This window comes from Baudoinia panamericana, assembly GCF_000338955.1.
Source record: "Baudoinia panamericana UAMH 10762 unplaced genomic scaffold BAUCOscaffold_2, whole genome shotgun sequence".
Classification (NCBI taxonomy): domain Eukaryota; kingdom Fungi; phylum Ascomycota; class Dothideomycetes; order Mycosphaerellales; family Teratosphaeriaceae; genus Baudoinia; species Baudoinia panamericana.
Genome location: NW_006911258.1, coordinates 1919335 through 1944568, shown reverse-complemented (window position 1 = coordinate 1944568; position 25234 = coordinate 1919335). Strand labels below are relative to the sequence as shown.

General features: G+C 57.0%; 11 protein-coding genes across 11 annotated transcripts; 6 read left to right on the top strand and 5 right to left on the bottom strand.

Annotated features, from left to right (window-relative positions):
- Positions 1–261: 261 nt before the first annotated feature.
- Positions 262–1848, bottom strand: BAUCODRAFT_62607 (uncharacterized protein; the record flags this gene model as incomplete). The annotated part of the gene is made up of 1 exon (XM_007674632.1): positions 262–1848. The coding sequence occupies one exon, from the start codon at positions 1846–1848 to the stop codon at positions 262–264; it is 1587 nt and encodes a 528-aa protein (XP_007672822.1).
- Positions 1849–2174: 326 nt separating this feature from the next.
- BAUCODRAFT_373418 (uncharacterized protein) lies at positions 2175–2584 on the bottom strand. The gene has a single exon (XM_007674631.1). It carries the CDS (start codon positions 2498–2500, stop codon positions 2267–2269), a length of 234 nt encoding a protein of 77 aa, XP_007672821.1. The 5' UTR covers positions 2501–2584; the 3' UTR covers positions 2175–2266.
- BAUCODRAFT_373455 (uncharacterized protein) lies at positions 2584–4165 on the bottom strand. Its single transcript, XM_007674630.1, has 2 exons — positions 3870–4165; positions 2584–3810 (listed from the first exon to the last, which is right to left on the bottom strand). The coding sequence occupies exons 1-2, from the start codon at positions 3942–3944 to the stop codon at positions 2668–2670; spliced, it is 1218 nt and encodes a 405-aa protein (XP_007672820.1). The 5' UTR covers positions 3945–4165; the 3' UTR covers positions 2584–2667.
- A 1816-nt stretch (positions 4166–5981) lies between these two features.
- Positions 5982–8096, top strand: BAUCODRAFT_145604 (uncharacterized protein; the record flags this gene model as incomplete). The annotated part of the gene is made up of 2 exons (XM_007674629.1): positions 5982–6077; positions 6129–8096. The coding sequence occupies 2 exons, from the start codon at positions 5982–5984 to the stop codon at positions 8094–8096; spliced, it is 2064 nt and encodes a 687-aa protein (XP_007672819.1).
- Positions 8097–8834: 738 nt separating this feature from the next.
- Positions 8835–10935, bottom strand: BAUCODRAFT_119859 (uncharacterized protein; the record flags this gene model as incomplete). The annotated part of the gene is made up of 2 exons (XM_007674628.1): positions 8835–10704; positions 10874–10935. 2 exons carry the CDS (start codon positions 10933–10935, stop codon positions 8835–8837), a joined length of 1932 nt encoding a protein of 643 aa, XP_007672818.1.
- A 137-nt stretch (positions 10936–11072) lies between these two features.
- BAUCODRAFT_30801 (uncharacterized protein) lies at positions 11073–12932 on the top strand. Its single transcript, XM_007674627.1, has one exon. The coding sequence runs from the start codon at positions 11114–11116 to the stop codon at positions 12875–12877; it is 1764 nt and encodes a 587-aa protein (XP_007672817.1). The 5' UTR covers positions 11073–11113; the 3' UTR covers positions 12878–12932.
- Positions 12933–13161: 229 nt separating this feature from the next.
- On the top strand, positions 13162–14040 carry BAUCODRAFT_57834 (uncharacterized protein; the record flags this gene model as incomplete). Its single annotated transcript, XM_007674626.1, has 1 exon — positions 13162–14040. A coding segment is annotated over one exon (879 nt), but the record flags the coding sequence as incomplete, so codon positions are not given.
- A 1047-nt stretch (positions 14041–15087) lies between these two features.
- Positions 15088–20367, top strand: BAUCODRAFT_373376 (uncharacterized protein). Its single transcript, XM_007674625.1, has 2 exons — positions 15088–19938; positions 19996–20367. The coding sequence occupies exons 1-2, from the start codon at positions 15376–15378 to the stop codon at positions 20320–20322; spliced, it is 4890 nt and encodes a 1629-aa protein (XP_007672815.1). The 5' UTR covers positions 15088–15375; the 3' UTR covers positions 20323–20367.
- Positions 20368–20932: 565 nt separating this feature from the next.
- BAUCODRAFT_145600 (uncharacterized protein) lies at positions 20933–22468 on the top strand (the record flags this gene model as incomplete). The annotated part of the gene is made up of 1 exon (XM_007674624.1): positions 20933–22468. The coding sequence occupies one exon, from the start codon at positions 20933–20935 to the stop codon at positions 22466–22468; it is 1536 nt and encodes a 511-aa protein (XP_007672814.1).
- A 245-nt stretch (positions 22469–22713) lies between these two features.
- BAUCODRAFT_372880 (uncharacterized protein) lies at positions 22714–24659 on the bottom strand. The gene has a single exon (XM_007674623.1). It carries the CDS (start codon positions 24519–24521, stop codon positions 22959–22961), a length of 1563 nt encoding a protein of 520 aa, XP_007672813.1. The 5' UTR covers positions 24522–24659; the 3' UTR covers positions 22714–22958.
- A 217-nt stretch (positions 24660–24876) lies between these two features.
- BAUCODRAFT_59400 (uncharacterized protein) lies at positions 24877–25188 on the top strand (the record flags this gene model as incomplete). Its single annotated transcript, XM_007674622.1, has 1 exon — positions 24877–25188. A coding segment is annotated over one exon (312 nt), but the record flags the coding sequence as incomplete, so codon positions are not given.
- Between the last annotated feature and the right edge of the window lie 46 nt (positions 25189–25234).

The window sequence follows — 25234 nt, the reverse complement described above, 5'->3', positions numbered from 1 at the left end:
TCGTAACGCGATCTTGTGCGCGCAGCCCTTGCTCTTCGTTCAACGGCTGACAAGCGGCCCGAATTCTAGATACATTACATGTGTTACTACACTGTAGGACTAACCCGGCAAGATTGCGCCACCATGTGTGCCACGTGAACTCACAAACGCCGCCTCACCATCGCCTTAGCCGTCGGAACGCCCACAACCCATCACCGTCACCATTTGACGCCCACAGCCACAGCCAACGCCATACAAACCATTAACATTTGAATCTCCAGCTTACTGCCCCCTCTGCACCTGCCACTTCTTCCCCTTCATAACATTAGTAATCGCATGCCTGACCACCCTCCCCGCCGCCTCAACCTCTCTCTTACTCAACCCCGTCGTAACACACACTTTCAACCCCGGGCGGGGCTGCCACTCCTTCTGCGCATCGCGCGCATTCACCCCGAGTGCGGCGGGCATACTCTTCAGCCTCGTCACCAGCACGCCCTGAGCTAACGCCTCGTCGACGCAATCTTGCATCACCGCTTCCTGCTCTTGGCGGGAGAGGTTGCGGTCGGTGACGTGTTGGTCTTTGAGGACGAGGATCATAACGGGATTCTCGGGGGAGGAGGTACACCGGACCCATTCGCTGCGCGGGTCGAGTTGGGCGCGCATGGCGCGGATGTTTTCCCGTAAGGTCTGGATGAGACTGGGTTGCGTTTGTAACAGACTGACCGTCTCGCTCGCCGTCGTAGCAAGGAGCGCGGGCAGGGCGGCGGAGAATGTAAACGCCGCGGCGGACAAGCGCTGATGTTCGACAATCTCGTGCGTGCCTGCGCAGAAGCCACCTCCCGCCGCCAACGCGCCCGCGAGACCACCCACAATCATATCCACCTGTGTGGGATCGACGTTTTGGTGTTCCGTCAGTCCCCTCCCCGTCCGACCCAGGACGCCATAACTCCACGTTTCGTCCAGAATCATCCGAAACTTGTATTTCTGCTTCAACTCCACCAACCGTACCAAATCCGTCATCTCCCCCGTCATCTCAAAAAGCCCTTCGGTAACGATAAACCGTCTCGTCAGCGGCTTTCCCTGCCCCTCCTTAACCACCCTCAGCAACACCCGTTCCAAATCCTCCATATCATTATGCTCATACCACCGCACCGTACTCCGACTGATTTGCAACCCCTTGCGAATGGGGAAATTCACCGCCTTATCCGCGACAATAATATCCCCCCTCTTACTAAACGCCGGAATCAAACTGGAGATCGTGCTGAAGCTCTGCGCGTAAATAATACAAGCCGCGACGCCCAAATGCGCCGCAATATCCGCCTCACTCTTCATATGCACATCCTGCGTTCCATAAAACCCCGGCGGACTACACGGTCCAACTCCATACGTCTTCACCGTAGTGATAGCCTTCTGCGTCAAGTCCGGGTTCGAAGCGAAGTTGTAGTGATTATAACTCGCCAAATTCACCACCATCCTCCCACTCCCCGCCAACTTCACCCTCGCGCCGACCGGCCCGCCCACCAGAACCGGCCTCTTCTCATTCTCCAACCGCTCCCACTCCGTCTCCTCGCTCGCCAGCGGCTCGGGCGTCCAGTCCTCGACTAACTCGTCAATCTCATCCTCCGTCAACGGGACATTCTTGACCTTTTTCGTGGAGTAAGTGGGGGCGAGTAAGTAGCGCACGGCGAAGATGACGAGGAAAAGCTCGACGAGGGAGCGGATGGGGTCGTTTTGGTAGGAGGAGCGGATGTAGCGCGTCACGATGGCGGAGCCGGGGATGCGGTGGAAGGAGGTGATGGCGGTGTCGAGGAGGGCGAGGAAGGTGGTGGGGAGTTCGGTGTTGGCGAAGGGGGTGGTGGTGGAGGTCATGGAGAGGGGGAGGGAGGTGTTGGCGGAAGGGGGGCTGAGGGTCGCGGTGGCGGACATGGTTGTATGTGTGTGTGTGTGTATGTGCGGTTGCTGGGTTATGGCATGGTGGGTCGTGGTGTGGAAGGTTGGAGGTGAGAGTGTGAGTGGGAGCTGCTGCTGCCGATGAGTGTTTCTCGAACAGAACAAGGGAAGCGCAACGCGAACCCTGACTTCATCTCGGCACGCCCATTACCGAGGCGACCCTGCTTTCAGCCCTACAACCGGTAAAGCTTAGTCGCGCAACTAGCGTGCCACTTCCGCGCCAACCGACACGTTTTCCCTATTAACCCGCCTCGGGGTATAACCGGCGACGGTGAGGTCAGATTGCTAGTCTATTGCGAAGCTCGATCACAGTCGCTATATACCGCTCCCTTCATCGCTATGCCAGCATCTGCGTAGTGTAAGCATGTACTAGGCCACGCAAACATGGATCGACCATCTTCAATAGGAAACGCGTGCAATGTCGAGGCGTGTCGCGTGAGCAGATCCATTTCGTTTCCATAAAGGGAGACCTCCATGCCATATTGCAGCGGGGATCAGAGCTGTCGTCATATCCCTTCAGCGCCCCTCCTCCCACACCCTGCAGCATCCCATATTGCAGCTTCCTTCCCATTAAGCAGATGAATCCCGCCCATATTGCCTCGCCCCGCTCCGTCAGAGCGTACAGCCGCCACAACAGTCCATCAGAAGGGTATCATAACATTCGTAAAACGCCGTAAAACAGTAAACAGTAATGCCTCAATGTTGCTTTCCGTTCGCTCCCGAACCGAAACCATTCATTCACGAAACAAGCTCGCCCCCAAGTTCCATCCCCAACCCCTCACCCCTCCCGCTCCCACTCCCACTGCCAACCCGCGTCAACACGGGACTACTGCTGTTATTCGTAGGCGGCACGAGGGAATCGAAATTCAGTCTCCTCCTCGCCTCGCGCGCCGCAGCCGGCGTCCTCCCCGCCACCGGCGTCCGCGCCCACGCTCCCTGAGCCGGGCTCGGCGTGACGTTGACGAAATCCGCGAAATTGAAATTACTCGCGCTCGGAGTCGTCGGGCCGAATCCTAGGAACCCGGCTCCGCTCGTGCTGGGGGTCATGTGCGAGGAGGGCAGCGGGGTTGGCTTGCACGGAGGCGTGGAGGGAGGTTGGATGACTGTTTTGGTTTGGCTTGACTTCGCGGGAGATGGAGAAGTGGCGAGGAACATGAGGAGATCCGCGCCTTCTTCTCCGTGTTTGGGTGTACGAGACCAGGAGATGGTGTGCGCTTTGCGCATGCGCCTGTCTTGGGGCGGGGTTTGGGGTGGGGAGGAGGTGATGCGGGTGGAGGCGTTGAGGTGGAAGGAGTGGACCGGTAAATCGGCGTCATCGTCTTCGCTGTGGGCGGGGGAGGGCGGGCTGTCGGGGATGGTGGAGGATTCGGAGATGAAGGAGAGGTGGTGGGTGAAGTGGTTGTTCGTGTTGGTGTTGGTGTTGGTAGTAGTGGTGGTGTTGGAGGAAGGGAAGCGGGCGTGTTTGGTGTGGTTTACTGGTGAGGATTCGGGAAGGCTGTGCAGGCGCTTCCAGGACGCCGAGGCGGAGCGGGCTGATAGACGTGGGCGTCGGTTGTTGCCGGGTAGGGCGTTCGAGGAGGCGGTTCGGTGGATTTCGAGAGGTCGGACTCGCTTGTTGCTGCTGCGTGCGCTACCGGAGCCGGGGAGGTCGTCGGAAAAGAGAGGTGCAGTGAGTGGGGAGGAAGCGAAGCCGCTGCTCGATGGCACACGACTTGACGCTGTAGAGGCAGTATCGGAGATGGTATCGTTGCTCGATGCCGGCCGTTTCCTCCTCATCCGCGCTTCGACTTGCGGTTCGATAACGTCCAGACTCATGTTCTCCCAGCCATTCTGAATCTTAACGTTGGCGAGGGCGAGACGGTCTTGGAGGGCCCGAGTCATCTGTGAGACACGCAATCAGCCTTCTTGTCTTACATCAAGTACTGAGTTGTTCTTCTTACCTTCGAGACTTGTGCCCGCCTCAACACCTTCTCGGCAACATCATCAGGCCTCTTCAGCTCATACGTTGCCGCCATGGCGGAGAAAGGAGGGGTTCGTGCTTTCGGAGCTGTACCAGATGCGGGCTTATCGCTGGCAGTGATGTATTCGACAATGCTATGCCAAACACAAAGTCCTGCTACTCAGTCATACACCAACAACACAATGAGCAGAGAAGGCGGCTAGCAGGATGCATACAGTAGAGAGCTAGAGAGCAGTCCACTCGGGTCGCACAAGGAGTTCTTCGCCGTCTCATTCCAACCTGTCGGCTCCAAGCGTGCCTTAGCTTTCCAGATCGATGATCGCACCTGCCGTGCTGTGAGCTACACGCACATGTACTATGCTGTACGCCCGCAGTCTCACAGCTTCCTTGTGTTTCAGCCCCGCTATTGCTTGGGGCATTCCTTGGAAGGTCTCGAATAGGCGCGTGCGTGAGCCGTTCCTGATGGAAAGTGAAGTGAATAATGAGGCTTTGCTGGCATGACATGGCGAGACCACCTACCAACTTCTAATCAAATATGGATGGGAAGATCGGGTCGTCGCTCTGCGCGTTATCATTGGAGAGCATCCTCATTTCACGCTGCACATGCACATCCCGCAGCAAGCCACAACTCCCAGAACCTCGGGCGGCTATCCATCGCTACCGCACTTTCCAGTGTCTTGCAAGTGGGCGTGAGATGCGCCCGAGGTAGTCTGGCAAACTTCCCTCTCCTCCGCGTGCCTGCCTTGTCCGACGACAATGCCCACGAGAGACCGTGCAAAACCGTACCGTTCGGTGCGTTCTCTATTACGGCTTACTGCCGAGACCCATCATTCGGGCGATTGCATTCGGGGGTTACAGCATGGAGTAGTCTCTCGGCGCCGTAGGTCGGAGAATCAGGAGTTGACGGGCATAACTAACGGTACCATTGAAACTGTTCTGAAACCTCTCCATACCGGTTCTCTGTGTGGATGTTTGCTCAACGAGTCAGCTATCCACCTGAAAAAGTCTTGGCGGGCTGGTAGCAATATCAGCGCTACGATGGTTTTGCCTTGCTTGCTGCACGCACTTAACCCAACTTAACTCTCCGGCAAAGCGCCACGTTTGGGTCACGCCGCTGCATGCTGCATCCCACCGTCCAGCGCCAACCCGCTTACGACTAGAAGCCGTTCGGATACGAGGGAGTGGATGCTGACGTTGATAGCCGCCTTGGCAGGTTCTTCGGAGTCTTCACACGGGCGTCACGAACCCGAGGCGGTGCTTGACAAGCAATCTAAGAAGTACAAGCCTTTCTTGTCCACAGTCACTGCAAGCACGAGCCCGTCCGGTGTACGCTGTTGACAACCGCCTTCCCTCTCCTCCACCAAAGAGACCGAAAATAAGCTTGCGCGCGGGGACTAAGCCAACTAGTCCGGCCGCGGCAGCTCCCATGCTGGTTGAGGCTGCAACTACGTACCGCATCTCGTACTTCGTGCCTGTCTCTGCTCAACCATCGGGATTATTGTTGTTGCTTCGGGAGAGTCAGCAACACCCGGCCCTTCGCTGTTACCCCCGTCACTAACAATCACTATGACCATCAATTCGTGACAGTCGCTTCTGCAGAGTAACGGCAGGTCACGCTCGCTTACACCCTTATCTCCACCTAAACGAACAGCCAAGCCGCTGATCGACACGAGAATCACCGTTGCGGACAACTGCCATCGACTCCTCCCCCCCATTCGACCCTGCTCCGCTTTGCCATTGTACCTTTAGACACAAACCTCACCGCTACGGACACAGACACCTCACCAGTGACGACAACGTCTCTACCCCACCACCTGTCCGGCGGACAGCAATGCCTTCGTTCTTGAAGGATCTCACCCTCCGACGCCGCTCCAAGCACAGCATCCGGACCGACGACACCAGCAACTCCTCCGGTAACACTTCCAGCACCGACGCCACCACCGATGCGACGAGCGATGACCGTCCGCCGCCGATCAACAAGTCATCGTCGACGCTGAGCTCGTACTTTGAAAAGCACTCCGAGAGGCAATCTCCGCCGACATCGTTGTCCCGGTCAATGTCCAGGTCGAAGTCTAACGGACACCTACGGACCATGAACGGCAACAACGGGCAGATGAGCCCGCCAGCAGTGCCATTTGGTGGTAGGCCAAGGCTGCCGAGCAATCAGAGTAATCGGTATAGTCTGAATGTACGTATGGAGCCGGAGCATACAGCTTGTCGGGAGACTGACGGCATGTAGGGCACACCCCCAGCAAACGGTGGACCCTACCGACCACCACCACCGCCACCACCATCAGCAGCAACCTCACCACTCGCACCACGAGTCATTTCGGTCTCGGACGGCTCCTGGGTGCATCAGAAAGTCCTGCTCGTTCACGGCGAGTGCGCCGACACGGCACGACCTATCGATGGCAGTCTCACTGTCTGCCATCATCAAGAGACCTTCCCACCCACCCAATGGCCCGTCTGCGACTCATATTTTAAAGCATTGATCTACCTCCAGCCAGGACCCAACCGCATTCGGTTAGATTTCACTTCGCCTAAACTGTCTTCACCAGACGGCCAGATGGTCGTACACACTTCCTGGATCAGCATCAACTACCTGCCGTTGATCTCCGCGCCTCCCCTGCAACTGTGTATACTAGTCGCGAAAGATTCGCCAGAAACGTTCGATGCTACGCCGGAAAGAGTGCAAAAGGAAGGCAATGGCTTAGACGTCGCAATACGGAAGTTCAGGATGGCGGCGTACTTATGGCAGGCATTCACCGCAGAACAGATGAACCGCAATGGCTTTGGTAGGAGATGCTATCGATATGAAGAAGAATGGCAGCCAGGAACGCTGAGTGTGCGAGATGCGGAGACGGGCCAGATGCGGAACGAGGCGAAGATTCACATCATCCGGATGGATAAGACTGTGGCGGAGATACGGGATCTGAATATCGCGCAGCAGTACGAGCCGGCCACGAACAAGGGTGACTTATTCAACATCGCCTCGGACGCAGTAAGAGCGCGGTTTGCCCCTCGGTCGGGCCAGCCACAGTACGTCTCCTGCATGTTCCTCGATGCGCATTGGGATAAGGATGTTGGCACGGTACGAGGCCATGCGGCGCTCGGTGGTGGCGGTGACGACATGAAGCTCGCCATCTTCGGCTCCCACTGCCTCCAATCCTACCCTTCACACATCGAAGAAGTCGTCCCCTCATTCACCGACTGCACGCGCACAAACACCGATTACGTCGCCAACGACTGCGGCGAATCGGGCAGTAGCTGGGAAGCAGCCAACATCGGCATCGGCGCCCATCTCCACGAAACGGGCCATCTCCTCGGCTGTCCGCACCAAGAATCCGGCATTATGTTGCGCGACTACGTGACGCTCAACCGCTCTTTCATAACCCGCGAAGCCTACTCCACCCGAACCCAACAGCAAGGCCAACGCCTCTGCCTCCCCAAAGACGAATGCGCCTGGCACCGCCTCGACACTCTCCGCTTCCGCTTCCACCCGTGCTTCCAACTCCCCACCGACCCCGCGCAGCCCGCGGATAATAGCGTGCAACTTTGGACCGTCGATAGCGGGACCGTCCTTGCCACTTCCGCGACAGGAGTGGCCTGGATCGAAATCTTCCCCGAAGACGACCTCTGCCGGCATTGGCTCGAATTCCTGGATAACTCCCCCAGCGGCGCGCCGCGACAGGTGACACTCACCGAACAAATGCTACGCGAACGACTCCCCGACGATCGAAGGAAAAAGAACCTCAAGCTCAAAATCTTCTCCTGCGGCGGGGGTGAGCTGGAAGTGGAAGATTTCTCCAAACTCGCGTCGAGCAAGGACTCGCGCCTCAAACTCCCCGACTCCCGCCCCGCCTTCCGCAGCAGCAAACTCGGCTTCTCGCAGATGGAGAACTCGACCCCAACGGAAATCATCCTCGGTTCCTGCCAAAAGCCGGCGAGGTTGTTACGGAATATCCGCGTGTACCACGGCAATTGCATGGACGGACTCGAGTTTTTTTATGATGACGGCGGGAGCGAGTTATTTGGGAAACGGGGCGGGGCGGAGGGGGGGAGCGATTTCCCGCTTGACAAACGACGGGGGGAGATGGTGTTGGGGTTTTATGTGCGGGCCGGGTTGTGGATCGATGGGTTGCAGATTTTGACGACGACAGGGCGGAGGAGTGTCGTTTATGGGAATGCGACGGGGGGGAGTGGGTGAGTTCGACCCGTGTTTATTCGTGTTCTACGTTTCGATTTCGTCTTCCGTTTCTTCCGGGCTTTCGGCGAAGCTGGAAGTATATGGTGGGAATTTTGCTGACTCTGAGGGATCAATTCAGGCACACGCTTATTCCACCCCGGGGGTATAGCGTCGCGGGCATTTATGGGAGTTGCGGGCCTTGGATGGACGGGTTCGGTTTGATCATCACACGATAGCGAAGAGACGCGCCGACGTGCATCCGGCATTGCGAAAGAGCGGCGGATGGTAGCGCTCCGCGTACCAGACGAGCATAATCTTGGATTCCTTGAGCGGCCGCGGCAGGTGGGATGGTGGTGGTTCTTACAAAATCACATGCACCTTTCTTACACCTCGCGCATAACGAAAGCATCATAATGGAAACGACCATGTACTCTTTTTTGGCGTAGCGGGGCGAGGCGAGGCAAGGCGAGCGAGTGGCCCGTCTTTTTCTCGGACACAGGGGGGCACGGGCCTGAACTGTTTGCTTGAGGATTTACCCATCCTACATGTAATTGCACGGCTAGAGTGCCAGGGCAGGCAGGCATGAAGAAGCCGCACATAGAGAGGTGTTACTAATGTACATATTGGATGGAAAGAAAAGAAAAGAAGGATGGGTTCCATTCATTCGTGTCTGCTCGTGGTCGTGGCGACGACAGACAGACAGACAAAACACAACACTTCCGTTTCGTATTCTCATTTCAGTATGATCATTACCATTCGTCACCGGCCCCCCGCAGGCATAGGCGGATGTCTCAGCCGCCACACCGCGCCCTCGATCCCCGCCCGTGCGGCTTTACTGACCCACGGTCTTCCCTTCACGTCCTCGAGCTCTTCTTTGCAACGACGCAGATCGTCTTTCGAATAATAATCGTCGTCGTAATATCCATCTTCGTGTAAATGGTGCGCTTTACTCTGCAATTCCTCGAGGTAGGCCCAATCCGGGTGATCGAAGCTACCGCGGACGAGGGCGAGGGGTTGTCGGGTCGTGGCGAGTGGGGCTAGGAGGCGGTCGGGGAGTGGTGTTATGAGGTGGATTTCTTTGGTGATGGGGTCGATGGCTCGGACGATGGCGAGGCCGATGCAGGCGCTGTGGGTTGGGTGGAGAGGGGTGGAGCAGCCGATGTGGTCGGAGCCGAGGTAGGGCAGGCCTTCTGGTGAGCGGCGGAGGTGTTGTTCGAGGGGAGGCATGGTGGGCGAGGCGGCACCGCCAGCGTTGTCTTCGTGGTCGTCCTTGGTGTTGTCCCTTGGTAGATTATACGCTTCGGCTTCGTGCTCGCGGTCAATCGTCACCAGCGCAACGATCGCGCCGTCAAGCACTTCGGCCAGGAATTCCAGGCTCGGTGCTTGGCCGTACGAAAGCACCGCTTGGATTCCCGCGTCTGGACCACCATATTTGACGATCCACGCACGCACGGCTGATAGAGGTTTGCCGGACCATCGCTGCTCCTGGTTTGCCCTGACATGCCGACTGTGGAAGTACGACATCATCTGCATGTTCCTTGCCTCCGCCGGCGTCCTCATGCTGGCGTGTCGTGGCTGGCGACTGAGCCTTTCGAAGATGGTGCCGTCAGTAGCGACTTCCTGCAGTTGGGCTGCCAGGCCGGCATCGATTGGTTCTAACAGGACGACGTTGGTAGGCTTGAGCAAAGAGCAAAGCTCCACGAGCACACTTGCGCCGAGTCCACTCAACCAGCCACAGGTGTTTATCACAAGTGGATGCTTGTTACTGGCCCGTCTAAGAAGATCGTGGACGCAAGCAACATAATGAGCGGAATCATCTTTGAAGCTTGTCGCTGCGATCGCGTGAGAACGTAGGACTTTGTACTTTGTAGGCTGAGCCGATGCGGGATGGGTGAAAGGAGGTCCGAGAATAGGCGCTGTAATTTCGACGAGCGAAACGATTCCGGGCGGTCCGAACTCAGGTTGACCAGGATCAAGGTCCAGGTACTGCACCTTCGTGACGCTGTTTCTGCTCAGAAGTGTGTTGCATAGTAGGCGGTTGAAGGTAGACTTTCCGGAAGACTTTGCTCCAACCGCCATGATACGGTAAGGGCGTCCGTTAGCGCGAGCATGAGGCGCTGAGAGCTTGTCTAAGGCAAATTCTGTGGGCTTGTCGACTTCCAACGTATGCAGTGGCCGGACTAGGTCGTCATGTCTTGCGTTGTCGAGTAGTCGAAACGATCCCGGGGCTTCCCAATGTTTCCAGAGATTGTGGAAGATCGGTGACATAGGCTCCAGCTTCTCCAGTTCATTGTCGCAGCTGTCGAGCACGACAATCGCATCTCTGCCTCGCGCAACAATGCGAGGTAACGCATGTGTGCCGGGACAATAGACACGATGGGGACCGGATTTGGGACGGATAACAGCGCCATTGACTGTGACAACGCCGGTTTTCAACCAGAGATCGTACACGCCAACGGCCACAACACATTCATCAGGTGAGAGCCTAACGCAGAATCCGCTGTCTTTGCTTCCTAGAACTGATCTGGTGGAGTAAGTCGAGAATTGAACGGCCGGAGTGGATGTCGCTGATGAGGGAGAAGAAGAACCCTCGCCTTCAGACTCAGACGACGGAACTTTGGCGTGTTCGCTGTCGTACGGAGTCTCGCCGATCTCGATCGCGGTGACACCCGCTTCATCCGTGTCTCCCTCTCGCTGAGTTGCAGCAATGTGTTTCGGCTGCTTTGCGAGGCGCGCGGCGGCGAACGCGCTGAGGGGCGCTGAGATACCATTAGCTGTTCGGTTTCACAGATATAAACCAGCCTACCGAGCTACCTTGCGGCGTTCCAAATGCCTCTTGGGCCTTCCGTTTGCTCGACATTACAGTGCAATATATGTCAGGTTAAGTAATGTCTCCTTTGAAGAGTTCGAATGTACAGCAGCGGACTTGACTCCGCTTCACCGCCCGCGTCAAACTCTCGCATTCTGCCGCTTGGTATAACTTTCTCCCGTATGGATGTCGCATTCGCTGTGAGATAAGAACATGTCACTCTCTGAATATGGTGACTCCTAGTAGTAAACCAAAACCCCAGAAGAAATCTGTGAAGCCGAAACAAGCCGTGGACAAAGCTGCGAAAGCTCCTGTAAGCCAGCAATATGTCGTGGACTCGGACGACGAGGATGCAGCACCGGAAGACCGCAGTGTAAAGAAGGTCAACGTTCCGGTCATTAATACTGTCTCGAAGAAAGCACCGAATGGATTCAAGCACAAGAAGCCCGAAGCTGAGACTTCTGTCAAGTTCAAACACAACAATCATGAAGCTACTAAGTCTGAGCGCAAGAACGAGGTATTACCGCCAAGGAAGCCTAACAAGGTGCCTGCTCCGGTCAATGGTGTGAAGCGATCCTCGCCCGAAGCAAAGCTTCCCACCGATAGCTCTGATGAGGAGAGCGAGGAGTCTGCGGAGGATGAGCCTCCTGCCAAGCGGCCGAAGGTGGAGAGAGTGCCGATGAAGCAGGACGTTGAAGGTGTATCCGAGGAGGATGCGGAAGACGAAGATGACGAGGAGGACGAGGATGACGAGGATGACGAGGATGACGATCAATCCGAAGAAGAGGGCGAGGCATCCGCCAAATCTACGATTCAGACCAAAGCTGCGGTGACCGACACATCCAAGCGCATTGATTCTGGCGATGGTGACGGTGGGAACGCAGAGATGGAAGATGCGGAAGACGACGAAGGCGAGGACGAGGAGCTTGGAGATGCTGTACAGGTAACGAACCGGTCTACGGCCGCTGCGGAAGAAGAACACCAAGTCCAGGACAAGCACATAGCGGCGAAAGAGTTCAGACCTCCACCAGGCTACGTCAAGGTCGATACCTCCAAACACAGCGCGACGCAGACATTCTCCGACCTCAATCTTTCAGGCAAACAGATATGGCACATTAGCGCACCTTTTGATCTACCTCTGTCCACGATCACGGAGGTAGCAATGGATGCGATCGAGTCAAGGATGCCTGTGCTCAGTCACAAGGGTACAGACTACCTTCTCACCGAGGCGGCCATATCGTCAAACCACAGTACTGTTTTTACACCGGACTCGCAAGGCTTCAGACCTCTCGGTGTTCCGGTAGCAAGGTCACTCAGCATTCAACAGAGCATCTCACTACCAAACCTGAGCCTCAAACAAGCCAGCCAAAACACTGGCAGCTCCGCAGCCGGCAATATTGCTCGGGCGCCTGTCAGCACTGTACGCCCGCAGCCGAAGGGTCTACGAATGCGATATCGGCCGCCTGGCTACGGTATGGGCGACCCCGGCAGGATAGGGTCTGGCTCGGACAGTGCGGATGACGAGGAGGAGGAGGGCAAGTCTAAGGGTGCGGCGTCCATTCAATTCCCGAAAGCGCTGGGCGGTGCGCAGGAACAACAGACGCCGGCGACTGCGAAGCCCAAGAAGAAGCGGAAGAGCGAAACGAGAAATCTGACAACGGCTTCAGGAGGGGCGGTGGAGCAGCGGACTCCCGCAACTCCGATGCCTAAGAAAAGGCGGAAAAGTGACATTGAAGAACCAATCACTGACAGCCCGCTGGTCAACGGTACTACGCCCAAACCGAAGAGGGCTGCGATTGAAGCATCGCACCAGGGCGGCACCAGTGCTTCGGTTGCCGCAACTCCAGCGCAAAAGGTTGTGGCGCCGGAGGCAGCTGAACTTAGCATGGCGGACAGGGTGACGCCGAAGAAGCTGAGCAAGGAGGAGAAGGCGAGACGGAGAGAAGAGAAGAGGTTAAGACAAGATGCAGATGTCAAGATGAAGACAGCATAGTAAATATCACTCTCTCCGTGTATGTAGTATGTTCGGAAGCACAGTTTCTCCGGTTCGCCGTTCAGTCTCGTGTCAATGATGCTTTGAATATGAAACTTGACCCATCTCACAGCACTCATGAGATGACATCGAAATGGCCGAGCAGCCTGCATGCTGTCTCGTGCATCACATCATCATGCCGCCGTGCGCCCACTTCCATCCACATTTCTCCGTTGAGCATCGCCATCCGGCAGTATGCGCAACAGCCGCCACGCTTCGCCAAAGCTGAGAGGGCTGCTTCACCGAAGCCCACACCCTCCATCGCCAATGCTGCCCTCGTAGCGATTGAGTCGCGAAGCGCCATCGACCCAGTGAACCCACCCTTGAGTACTTTGCCGCCGCCTCTCGACTTGCCGACACGCAATGGCGATATTACGTTCAGCTACCTCTGGAACCTGTCACGAGCGTACGGGGGCTTTTACAAGGAAGGTGTCAAAGCCGTGTGGTACAACTGGCGAGCGGCGAGATTGCTGCGCGAACGTTTGGCGAAGGAAGCGAATGTGAAGGATACCGACGAAGCTGCGATGAAGGGATTGCTTAAGCGGTCTGAGTGGCAACTTCTTCAGCGCAATGACCATGATATTGGCAAACTCCCGTTGTTCGGTGTGATGGTACTACTCTTCGGCGAGTGGTTGCCACTGCTCGTGCCCTTCATTCCCACCGCGGTACCGAGCACGTGCCGGATACCGTCGCAGATTCGTGGGATGAGGGAGAAGGCTGAGGCGCGCAGACGGGTGAGCTTTCGAGAGGGCTATCCGGAACCATCTAAAGAACAGGTTGTCGCAGCGGAGGAGAGCTCTGCCCCTTGGCCTACGACCACAGCTCCGTACGTGCGTTCTCTACTGGGCAGGCTACGCAGCGATCAATTACTGCATCTGTCGTCTACATTTGACCTGCACTTCAGACTCTGGGACTGGCTGCAGCTACCGCCATCTCGCTTTCTGATGCAGCGATCTCTGTCGAAGCGCTTGCAATACATTGCCGTTGACGACCGGTTGTTGGCTCAGGCTGGCGGCGCGGCGAAGCTGACCGGCCCGGAGCTGGAACGAGCATGCGAGGAGCGAGGCCTGGATGTGCTGGGCCGGAAGGATGCGGTTTTGCGAGATAATTTGACCTGGTGGCTCAAACGGCAGGAGGAGGATAAAGGACGTGGACGTGCCATGCTGGCCATGTTATTCAGACGGTTAGCGATTCGTGATTGGGTTAAACTGCATGTTGAGGCTAATCGTTCGCAGGCCTAATGTTTGGAAACCAAATGTCGAGGGCGGATGACGAATGTCACGATGATCTTGTGTAACAGTAGGTGTACGCTACTCTCCAGCTCCAGCACGTTTATGCCATGTCAGCACGTCAACGCGCTATCGGCACCAGAGCGTGATTAAAAAGGCGATCGCTCGATAGACCGAAATACAAGGCCCGGTAATGCTTCATGTACGTCAGCATCATTCTACCCGTCTCACTCACCACCACATTCTTCCATCTCACATTCAAATTTGTCCGTCTTACAGGTCTGCTCTTCGCTACAGAGAGCGTGTGATTGGTTACAAACCGGCGCTGCAAGCTAGTGCACACTTGCATTGCCCTTGCAGCAGGATTCAGGGGTCGCGTGAGTGATGGGAGACACCAAGCGAAGAAAGCTCTGTTTCAGTGGGTGACGCGGTCTTGTTACACGCAGCAGTACAGAATGTGGTCGAAGTTGACATCTCAGTGCGACCACCTGACGTTCGATCGCCTGCAAGCATCCGTGATGGAGCAACTGCGGCTCGCAAATCGATGTGCACAAGGGTCAATCTGGTGGCGTTCCGTTAGCGCATTGCGAAGCTGCTATCGAAACGTCTGCGGAACCGGATATCTTGTTTCGAGAGCATCCGGGATTCTGTAGAGAGCGTTTGTAACAGTATTGGAAGCTCAACTGCTGTGTCTGGAAGAATGTTCTGCGGTGAACCTGCACAAAGACGTGACGCTGAAGAGTCTCGCGACCCCGGCCTGTCACCCCACGCGTTCGATGTTTATAAAAGATGAACCCTGGTCCATAGGCTCAGCCCTATCTGACCACCCCTTCCTGCGCCTCTAAAGGCCCCTTATACGCACGTCGTACTCCCTCTGCAGATAGGCTTTCCCAAGAGCGTGCTGATGCCCGAAGGTTCAATCCATCTTGTGGGACGCCTTGTTTCAAGCGCCTCTAACCCTGTTTTTGATCCGCATTCTGATGTCGCTGGATGTGTAGTAGCCTATCACCTTCGTCCTGCGGGCAAGCAGCCATGCTTTTTTCGCTTGATAGGACCGCAGGCTGACCGTTTCGGCTCACTGTCATCAAAGCCCCATACAGTAGTCGGATAACGCAAGACCGGGGGGTTTACCGGCAGTCTGCTGCCGCTGTGGGTTCGTTCCAATCATTGGAGTGGAACTCAATGCGCCTATACCCGCTACATTCTTGGAAGTAGGAGCTGCATCCTGCAATGGATGCGGGCAGTAGCGCGACTGCAGGTCCATCGCAACTTCCTCCGACATATCCTCACTCTCCGCCCATTGCCCTCAGCAAGCGCACGAGTTCGCGCAATGCGCTGAACTTCACATATCAGGAGCACGCGGGCAGTCCGCCCACTACACCCCCACCTAATCGCACCAAGGCGTCGCGCAAGGGGAAGGAGCCCGTCAATGCGCACAGAACGTCACGTAGAGATCAACTAAGAGGAGAGGATAGGGAGCGGAAAGGGCACGAGACCAGAGACTCATGGTCAAGCACTACACGAGATAGTGTCGTGGACAACCTGCTATTCTCGCTCGACAGCTTCTCCAGCCAGGCTCTTCCGGACGATATGGACAACGATGTCGACTTCGACAAGGAGAAGTATCGCTTCCCGCAGATTCCAGAGCTGCCTCAGTTCCTGGCAAGCAAGCCTTCACAGCGTCCGCGGGGCCATACCTACTCCTCCTCGTTGTCTTCCGGGTACGAGAATGCGAAGACTGGCGGTACACCAGGCAGCAAGTTCTCTTCGTCAAGTAAGAACAGACGTAGCGTCAGCAGCTCGCAGTTTGGAACCATCACCAGCAAAACACGCGCTGCGCGGACAGGAACCGGAGTCAGCCAGGCAAGCTCGGATACGCAAAGAAAGGTTACGAATGGCGCGCATGCGAAGAACACGAGCAGCGATATCGATAGCCTAGACTATGGGTACAGTGCTGTGATCGAATCTACCAACAGGCTGCCCAACCGGAGATCTGTGAGCATGGACCACCTATTCGGCGGAAACCCGACAGGCCAATCTGTGCTTGACCGTGGCCGGCCGGTACCATCTGTGTACAGCAAGTTCGAGTCTGGCGATGACGCCGCGCCGGAACCAGGCGTACCAGCTGGGCCGCGCAGGAAGCAGAATCCCACTGCGACTGGGCCGGTGTATGTCAACGCCGCGCCGACAAAGCACAGCATCCGCAAAGTGCATACGCAGAATGACCTACGAAGCGCAAACAACCCGCTGCCACCCGTACCGCACCATGTGCAAGAGCAGGCGAGCGACTTCGTACGTGCGAATAGCTTGCATAGCAGACTTGCCTCTCCAAGCCCACGCGAGCAAGCTCCGCCTATGCCTGGTCCCAACTTCCCAAGTATTTCTCGCAAAGACACACCTTCACCTCATCGCGAGAAGCCTGGCTTCTTCAAGCGTGTCTGGGGAGCCGCGAGCCGTACTGCAACGGGACTTTCAGATCGTAGCGACTCAATGGACTCATATGACCATCTCGACAGAGCCAAATCCCACACGTCCACTGACACCTCCCGCCCTAGCGATGTGCGCAAATCGTCGAGGGATCAATCTGCAGCAACGCGCCCACCTCCAGCGCTGAGTAAGAAACCCTCGTCTTTCTTTCGACGACGGAAAAAGTCGAACACGGAGAACGATCGCCCACCTTTGCCTTACTTACAGGCCAACGTGAAACCAGCGGAGCCGAGTCCAACAGTGAGCAGTCTTCGCAAAGTGATGGATCCTTTCCTAACGCACGACGGTGCCGCGGAGGCCTTGCCTGGCGAGCCTCTACGTGTTGGTAGAGAGGCAGCTGTGCCAGAGTCTCCAGCCGACGACTCTGATGACCTCGACTTTTTCCATTCCGGCTACACGCCGCCACGAGACGCTTCGCTTGGGCGACGCGATCCTATGAGGAGAGATGTCACGGTACGGGGCAAGCCCAAGCAGAGTACGGACCGCGAGGAAAGTCCGAGGATGAAGATCAGGATGAAGAAGCGAAACGCAGAAACAGAGTACTTTGAGCGGCTTAGGGCGGACGCCGCGCCTACGAGCCACCCTGCGCTTGCACCTGGTCAACCCAAGATCTCACCCATGTCCGAGACGCCAAATCTGGAGGCGCCACCCGTGAAGGAGATTGACCGCCCAGTGAGCCGCGCCAGCACAGGTGATAGAATCATCGCGTCCCAAGGCAACAGTCCGATCGAGCCGACCGAGCTAATGAACAGCTTCAACATCCCCATGAACCCTGGCGCGAATGGCGTCGATGATGGCTGGGTCGTTGTGCGTCCAACAGGACCAAGCACGGAACGACCAGACTCGAAGAAGTCTGAGCGCTTATTCCTTAGGCCCACAGAAGCGGAGGAGAAGCTTCCAGTACCTGCCGATGAAGCACCGCCGCTTGGTGAAGACGAGCGCGCGGCTTCGATGAAGTCCACGGGTGTGTTCACGGAAGCGGCAGAGTCGATGGAACAGTCGCCACAAGGTACCTCGAGCATATACCACTCCACAACGAGCCTGCAGCTTCCGAGTTTGCAAATCGAAGGCTTGCCACGACTCTCGGGCGACACCTTTCTCGTCCGTGAAGTCCCTTCGCCCATCGAGGAAGGCGCGGAGTATCGAGAGCGGGCACGCAGGATATTCGATGGCGACGAGACGGACCCCACCCCAACTGAAGCTGCATCCTGGCTTGGGGAGAAGACGACGCTCAGTGCGAGGACCCTGCAAGCTTACATGGGCTTGTTCGACTTTGCTGGCATGAACATTCTAGCCGCATTGCGAGCATTGTGCGGCAGGCTGTTGCTGAAAGGCGAGACGCAGCAGTTCGATCGTATCATCACTGCTTTGTCCGAGCGGTGGTGTGAGTGCAACCCAAACCATGGCTTCAAGGCGCAGGACGTGGTGCATACAATTTGCTATTCACTGATCCTACTGAACACTGATCTGCACATGGCGGACATTGGCGAGAAGATGTCGAGGGCTGCTTACGTCAAGAATACGCTGCCTACGATCCGACGCGTGGTGGTGGATGCTGCGCCCAATGCTTTCGATGATACGGTCAAGCCTAGCCCGAACTCATCGAGACCTTCGCTACCGTGGCTGGACTCACAGGCATCCGCACCGGGAGCTTCGGCTGTTACTGCGGTAGAGTCGTCCGGAGAACGGCCGTCGATGGACCTACCGCGGCCAAATGCCAACACTCTGAAGCGTCTCTCCATCCGTCCCGGCGTCTTCAGATCGGAGTCGGATGGCTGGTACAGCGATTCTTCGGGAGTCACAAGCGCTTCGAATGCGCTTGTCAATCAGCCCTGGACCGGCAGTTTGCGCGGGTGGGAGTTCGAGGTCGAAAATGTCCTCAAGTCCTTCTTCGGATCCATTCGTGCGGAACCACTGCCTTTGGTGGATCCGCCCCTGCCTACTACGACGCCGTCGTCCGAGCGCAATCTGTCCGCCCCGAGTAGCGGTGCCTTGAAGCGCACGGGTTCGGTCGTCAGTAAGGCGCCATCCGAGAATATGTCGTACCGCTCGAAGCCCGGTGCGAGGACGATGATGGGGGGATGGCAGAACAGGGCGAACCGCTCGCGGCCGAAACTGTACCCTGCAAGCACAGTGGCGTCGTCTCGCACTAGCTTCGATGAAGGGAACAGCGCGTGGTCGCCGGCGCAGAGTAGTATGTGGAGTAAGAACTCTGTCTCGAAGACTCTGACTTCCGCTTCGATGAACAGTCTCAGCTACCATCTCTCGCCCGTGGTGGCAGACTACAAGCACTCTATCGGCTTTGCCAATGCGCTGTCACAGGCCATCATCCGCGAGGAAGGCGGCAGCATCGCGACGGACGACGGCGGGTCGATGTCCATACCCGGCAGTCTCCTCGAGGATGAGTCGCTGGCGCTCGAAGGCGCGCCATGGGCGAAGGAGGGCTTGGTGAAGCATAAGCATCACCTCGAAGCACCCGATCGCAAATCCCGCGACCGGGACTGGAAAGACTGCTTCGCCGTGATCAGCAAAGGCAGGCTGACCCTCTTCGCCTTCGGCACCACTACCAAATCCCTCTCAATGGGTCGCAAAGCCCACGCCCGGCAGACGGGTGGCAGTCGCGCACCCAGCCTCGCCGCCACCAAAGTCGGCGGCGGCGACTGGATGGAACACGCCGAGCAACTTGACACCTTCATCCTCCGCCACACCATCGCCTCGACCCTGCCTCCACCCGGCTATAGTAAGACTCGGCCGCACGTGTGGGCACTCAGTCTCTCCTCGGGCGCGGTCCACTTGTTCCACGTCGGCACGCCGGAGATCGCGAACGAGTTCGTGACAAGCGCTAACTACTGGTCTGCGCGGCTCAGCAAGGAACCGCTCAGCGGTGGTGTCAGCAACATCGAGTACGGATGGTCGGATCAAGCCATTAATATCGCGTTGATCCTACCTGACCGGCCTGACAGCAGCGCGGCGTTTAAGAGCCCGCCGTCTACCTTGCAAAATCTTGCGAAGGCGGGCCAAATGCATTCCTCGGCGGGCGTTGGCTCGAGTCCGCCTATTGGCGGGCCACGGACGAGCTTCCAGTCCAGCATGCGTGGGAGTTTCGATACGGGTTTCGGTGCGGGTGCGCGGAATCGCTTGCCGGGGGATAAGGTGCAGATTGCGGAGTGGCAGCCGCCGAGCCAGAGTATGATGGCGAGTCAGTTATTGGAGGTGGATCAGTTGAGGCAGTTGACGGAGTACGTGAACGGAGTGGAGGGGGAGTTGGAGCGGCATGGTGAATTGAAGCATGTCATTGACCTTGCTGTGAGTGGACTTCTACTGTTCTAATGGGAAGTGATGTTGCTGACAAAATGGAAACAGTACTCCCCTCGCCACCCCAACCACACCCGTGCTATGACGAACTGGCAACGCAAGTCGGATTACTTGCTGAGGGAGATTGTCAAGTTCCGGACGTACATGGACTCGCTTGCTGCCGCTCAGACTGCGAAGGATCGCTTCTATGCGAAGAAGGTGGAGCAGCAGGAAGCTGCGTCAGTTACTGCCACTAACAAGAGTGGCAACACCACAGCCAAAGAAGGGCCGACCTTACTGCCAAAGTCGCCAGCAAATAGCAGCCGCACCCGGAGCCCAGCGGGCAGTGGCAAGTTTAGGGAACAGCTAGACCCGGTGCCAAAGACGGCTGGGTAGGGTCTTGCTGTCATTACGAGCCGGGTTATGGCCATCGCGGGTTGGATCAGTCGGTCTGGTTCAGCTGTATGAGTACCGGGGCGTTTCGGTCTATTGGGATTTGCAAGAGAATACATGTATGAGTGATGGGTTGGGTATATGGAGCGATTGGCAAGCAACGCATAGGACTGGTTGGTGGTGTAAGATACCCGAGCGAAACGCACATGTACTACCAATGTCCACGTTCTTGACGCGCAGATCACGAAGGGGCCTTGTTAGCCCTTTGTATATGGATATGAGTGCATTAGCTGTGTCTACCGTCCTTCCACTGAGGTGGTTAATGCCGACGGAAGGCCAACGAGGGTTTACTCGAATCGAAAGTGACCATGTGTGCCGTCCGATCGATCCTGTCCTAGTCCACGATGTGAAAAGAATATGGTTGAAGTCAGACAGAGTGAAGAGAAGGCACGAGTCGTTGGCGCACTGATGGCGGGGTCCAGAACGCATGGGCACGCGATTTCAATCCAGAAAATATATGTCGTCCTTGCTTCCCTTCAATCACTCTGACTCTCACTGCCGTGCCTCTTCCACTCCTCTGCTCGATCCCACTATACCGAATACATCGCCCAAAATGAACGGCACAACCACGAATGGCGACCATGCCGCCACCGCCACCAACGGCATCACGACGAACGGTGACCACGCCGCCACCAACGGCACTAATGGCACGACATCCCACAGCTACGCCCTGCCCCAGTCACACATGGACATGATGCAGCGCTCCCTCGCCGATACCGACCCAGAAATCCGAGCGATCATGGAGAAAGAGATCAAACGCCAACGCGAGTCCATCCTCCTCATCGCCTCCGAGAACGTGACCTCCCGCGCCGTCTTCGACGCCCTCGGCTCGCCCATGAGCAACAAGTACTCCGAAGGCTACCCCGGCGCCCGCTACTACGGCGGCAACGAACACATCGACGAGATTGAGTTGACGTGCCAGAAGCGGGCGTTGGAGACGTTTGGATTGAAGGAGGAAGAGTGGGGCGTCAATGTGCAGTGCTTGAGTGGCAGCCCGGCGAACTTGCAGGTGTATCAGGCGATTATGCGACCCCATGAGCGGCTGATGGGGCTGGACTTGCCACATGGTGGGCATTTGAGCCATGGGTACCAGACGCCGTCGAAGAAGATCAGCGCCGTGAGCACGTACTTTGAGACTTTCCCCTACCGAGTCAACCTCGAGACGGGCATAATCGACTACGACAGATTGGAAGAGAACGCGTTGATGTACCGCCCCAAGGTTATTGTCGCAGGGACAAGCGCCTACTGCCGCGAAATCGACTACGCCCGCATGCGCGCCATCGCTGACAAAGTGGGCTGCTATTTGATGGTAGACATGGCGCACATCTCCGGCCTCGTCGCCGCCAGAGTGAACGCCTCACCCTTCCCTCACGCCGACATTGTCACGACCACCACCCACAAATCCCTCCGCGGCCCCCGTGGCGCCATGATCTTCTTCCGCCGCGGCGTGCGCAAGACGGAAATGAAAGCCGGCAAAGAATTCCAAACCCTCTACGACCTCGAAGGCCCCATCAACTTCTCCGTCTTCCCCGGCCACCAAGGTGGTCCCCACAACCACACCATCACCGCCCTCGCTGTCGCGCTCAAACAAGCCCAAACCCCCGACTTCCGCCAATACCAGCAGCAAGTCGTCAAAAACGCCAAACAGCTCGAACATTCTTTCAAATCGCTCGGTTACAAACTCGTGACGGATGGGACGGACAACCACATGGTCCTGCTCGACCTCAAACCCATCACCAACCCCTCCGTTGACGGCGCGAGAGTTGAAGCAGTACTAGAAGCGGTCAACATCGCCTGCAACAAGAACACCACCCCTGGTGACAAGTCTGCGCTGACGCCGCAGGGCGTCCGAATCGGCGCGCCGGCCATGACGAGTCGGGGTATGGGCGAGAAGGATTTCGACCGCATCGCACATTATATCGATCGGTGTATCAAGCTGGCGCAGAAGATCCAAAGCGAGTTGCCGAAGGATGCGAACAAGCAGAAGGACTTTAAGGCTGCTGTTGCTGTCAAGGGTGGGATTCCGGAGTTGGCGGAGTTGAAGCAGGAGATTGCCGCATGGGCTGGGACGTTCCCACTGCCGGTGTAATTGTAGACAAGCAGTCTTTAGTTTTCGACCGGCGTTTGTTAGTGGAGTGCATGTTCAACTGGCGTGTTAAAAGCATGCGTCATGGATGGATGGAAGGAAAGGGAACGGCATTCAACAAAAGAGACTCATTAGCGTAGGTGTTCCGGCTCGCGAACGGAGGGGACGGCGGCGCAGATTGGGATGGCATCACAGATCGGCAGCTTCAACCAATTGTCATCTGTGCTCCAAGAAAACAGTCTCGCTCTCATCCAAAATGCCGATGAGGAGTAGTCATTGCGTTGCTCGTATAAGGGATGGTTCATTGCGTGTTTCAGCATACCTCTGCGCAGCCCATCTATACTGTAGGAGTATCCGCACCGTCCTATGTGCAAGTTCATCACCGTTCTGCCTCTTCTCGCCCAAGAATCTACTTCCCGGTAACATACGCCCGTGCTCACCCGACAGCAGCATCAGCATCCTCATTTCTCCCAGCCAAGTGAAGCATCTACATTCATGATGTAACCAACAAACTCGACCCGGTCATCTCCTTCGGCTGCTCCACGCCCATAACTTCAAGTACCGTCGGCGCCACATCCCCCAAAACGCCATCCTGCTTCTTCAAACTCCACCCCTGCGGCGCATTCGCCATGACAAAAGGAACGAGATTAGTCGTGTGACTCGTCTTGGGCGTCTTCTCCTCCGTCAACATTTCCTCCGCGTTACCGTGATCCGAGGTAATGAAGAGGACGTATCCCTGCTCCTTACAGCATTCGTAGACCTTCCCGATCGCGGCGTCCGTCTCCGCGCAGCCCTCGACGGCGGCTTTGTAGACACCCGTGTGGCCGACCATGTCGGGCGGGGCGAAGTTGTTCATGACGAATTCGTATTTCCCCTCCTTGATGCGCTCGCACATGCGTTCCGCGACGGCCATGGCGGACATTTTGGGCTGGAGGTCGTACGTCGCTACTTTGGGGGAGGGAATCATGTCGCGGTCTTCGCCGTCGAATTGGATCTCCCGCCCTCCATTGAAGAAGAAGGTGACGTGGGCGTACTTTTCCGTCTCGGCGATGTGGGACTGTTTGAGGGATTGCTTGGCGAGCCAGTCGGCGAGGACGTTGTCCATGACCTGCGGGGCGAAGGCGATGGGGAAGGTGTAGTCGGTCTTGTAGCGGGTCATGGTGGTTACGTTGAGGTTGGCAGGGTAGGGGAAGTCGGGTTTCGGGGAGCGGTCTTGGTCGCCGAGGAGTTGGGTGATTTCGCGCACGCGGTCGGAGCGGTAGTTGAAGAAGAAGAGGGTGTCGTTGTCTTTTACTCTGCGTTCGGAGCCGCCGACGATGATGGGTTTGAGGAACTCGTCCGTCTCGTCTTTGGTATAGCGTTCTTCTATCGTTTTGACGGGGTCGGAGGAGTCTTCGCCTTCGCCTGTCACGACGCCTTTCATGCCGATCTCGACGCGGTCCCAGCGCTTGTCGCGGTCCATGATGTAGTACCGTCCCACCACCGTCGCGACTTCACCGATGCCTTGTTCTTTGCAGAAGGCGAGGAGATCCTTCATGTGCCCCAACCCGCTCTTGGGGTCGGTGTCTCGTCCGTCACCGAAGAAGTGGATATACACGTGCGGCACACCCATCTCCTTGGCCACCTTTAACAGCTCCTTGAGATGCTTGATATGACTGTGCACGCCCCCGTCACTGACCAATCCGAGCAAGTGTAACCGTCCATTCCCCTCCTTCGCATGCTTGAAGCTCTTAACGATGTTCTCCACCTTGTTAAACTCCCCTTTCTTGATCGTTTGATCGATGCGTACCACATCCTGCCATACCACCCGTCCAGCGCCAATATTCAAGTGTCCGACTTCACTATTGCCCATCAACCCCTCCGGCAGACCAACGGCGAGGGAGGAGGCCTCAAGCTCGGTGTAGCCGGAAGTGATCTTGCTGTCCGGTTTGGCGAACTCGTCCATCCATGGCGTTTCGGCGTTGAGGATGGCATTGCCGTCGGGCGCGGAGTGGTCGGAGGGGATGCCCCAGCCGTCGATGCAGATGAGGGCGCATTTGTGCTTGACTTGGACCATCGTGGCGGAGTTCAGTTGAGGGGGGAAGGGTGGTGGTGGTGGTGGAGGAAGAGTGACACCAAGGTGCTTTTCTGCTGCCGCCAATCCCTTTCACCTTCACCGAACTTTTTGTTGACCGAAGCTCAATGCTCTCAATGCTGCTTGCCCCACCATCATCATCCCGCTGTGCCCCGCTAGACTCATGGACGGGCTATTGGTGGAAGCTTAATGCAAGCTGAGTCACCTTTCGTTAATCTATCAATCAATATCCTATCCTCCACCCTTGAGCATCACGGTGAGCTTGCTCGTAGCGGAGATGGCTCCTGATCAAGCGACCGAGCCATCCGCGAGTGGTGTGACAACGACACGCCCACAGCTCCCTCCACCCCAACTTTTCGACATCCTCCCCGCCCTCCACGAGCTCCTCTCCCGCATCGACCACGCCCCAACCGCAGCCACCCTCGCCGACCCCGGCGAAGAGAGCGAGATAGCCTACACCGGCTCGCAGCCTCTAGACCCCAAGGACCTGCCGAGTGCGGTGCTACCAATCAAGGCGCAGATACGGAAAGGTTTACGTGAGCTGGAGACGCTGCCGGATATGGATCGCTCGGTGGAGGAGCAGAGGGAGGAGATTGCGGAGTTGGAGACGAAGATACGGCGGCAGGAGGAAGTGCTGAGGGCGATGGAGGGGAGTGGGAAGGGTGTTGTGGAGAGGTTGGTTATGGGAGGTTAAA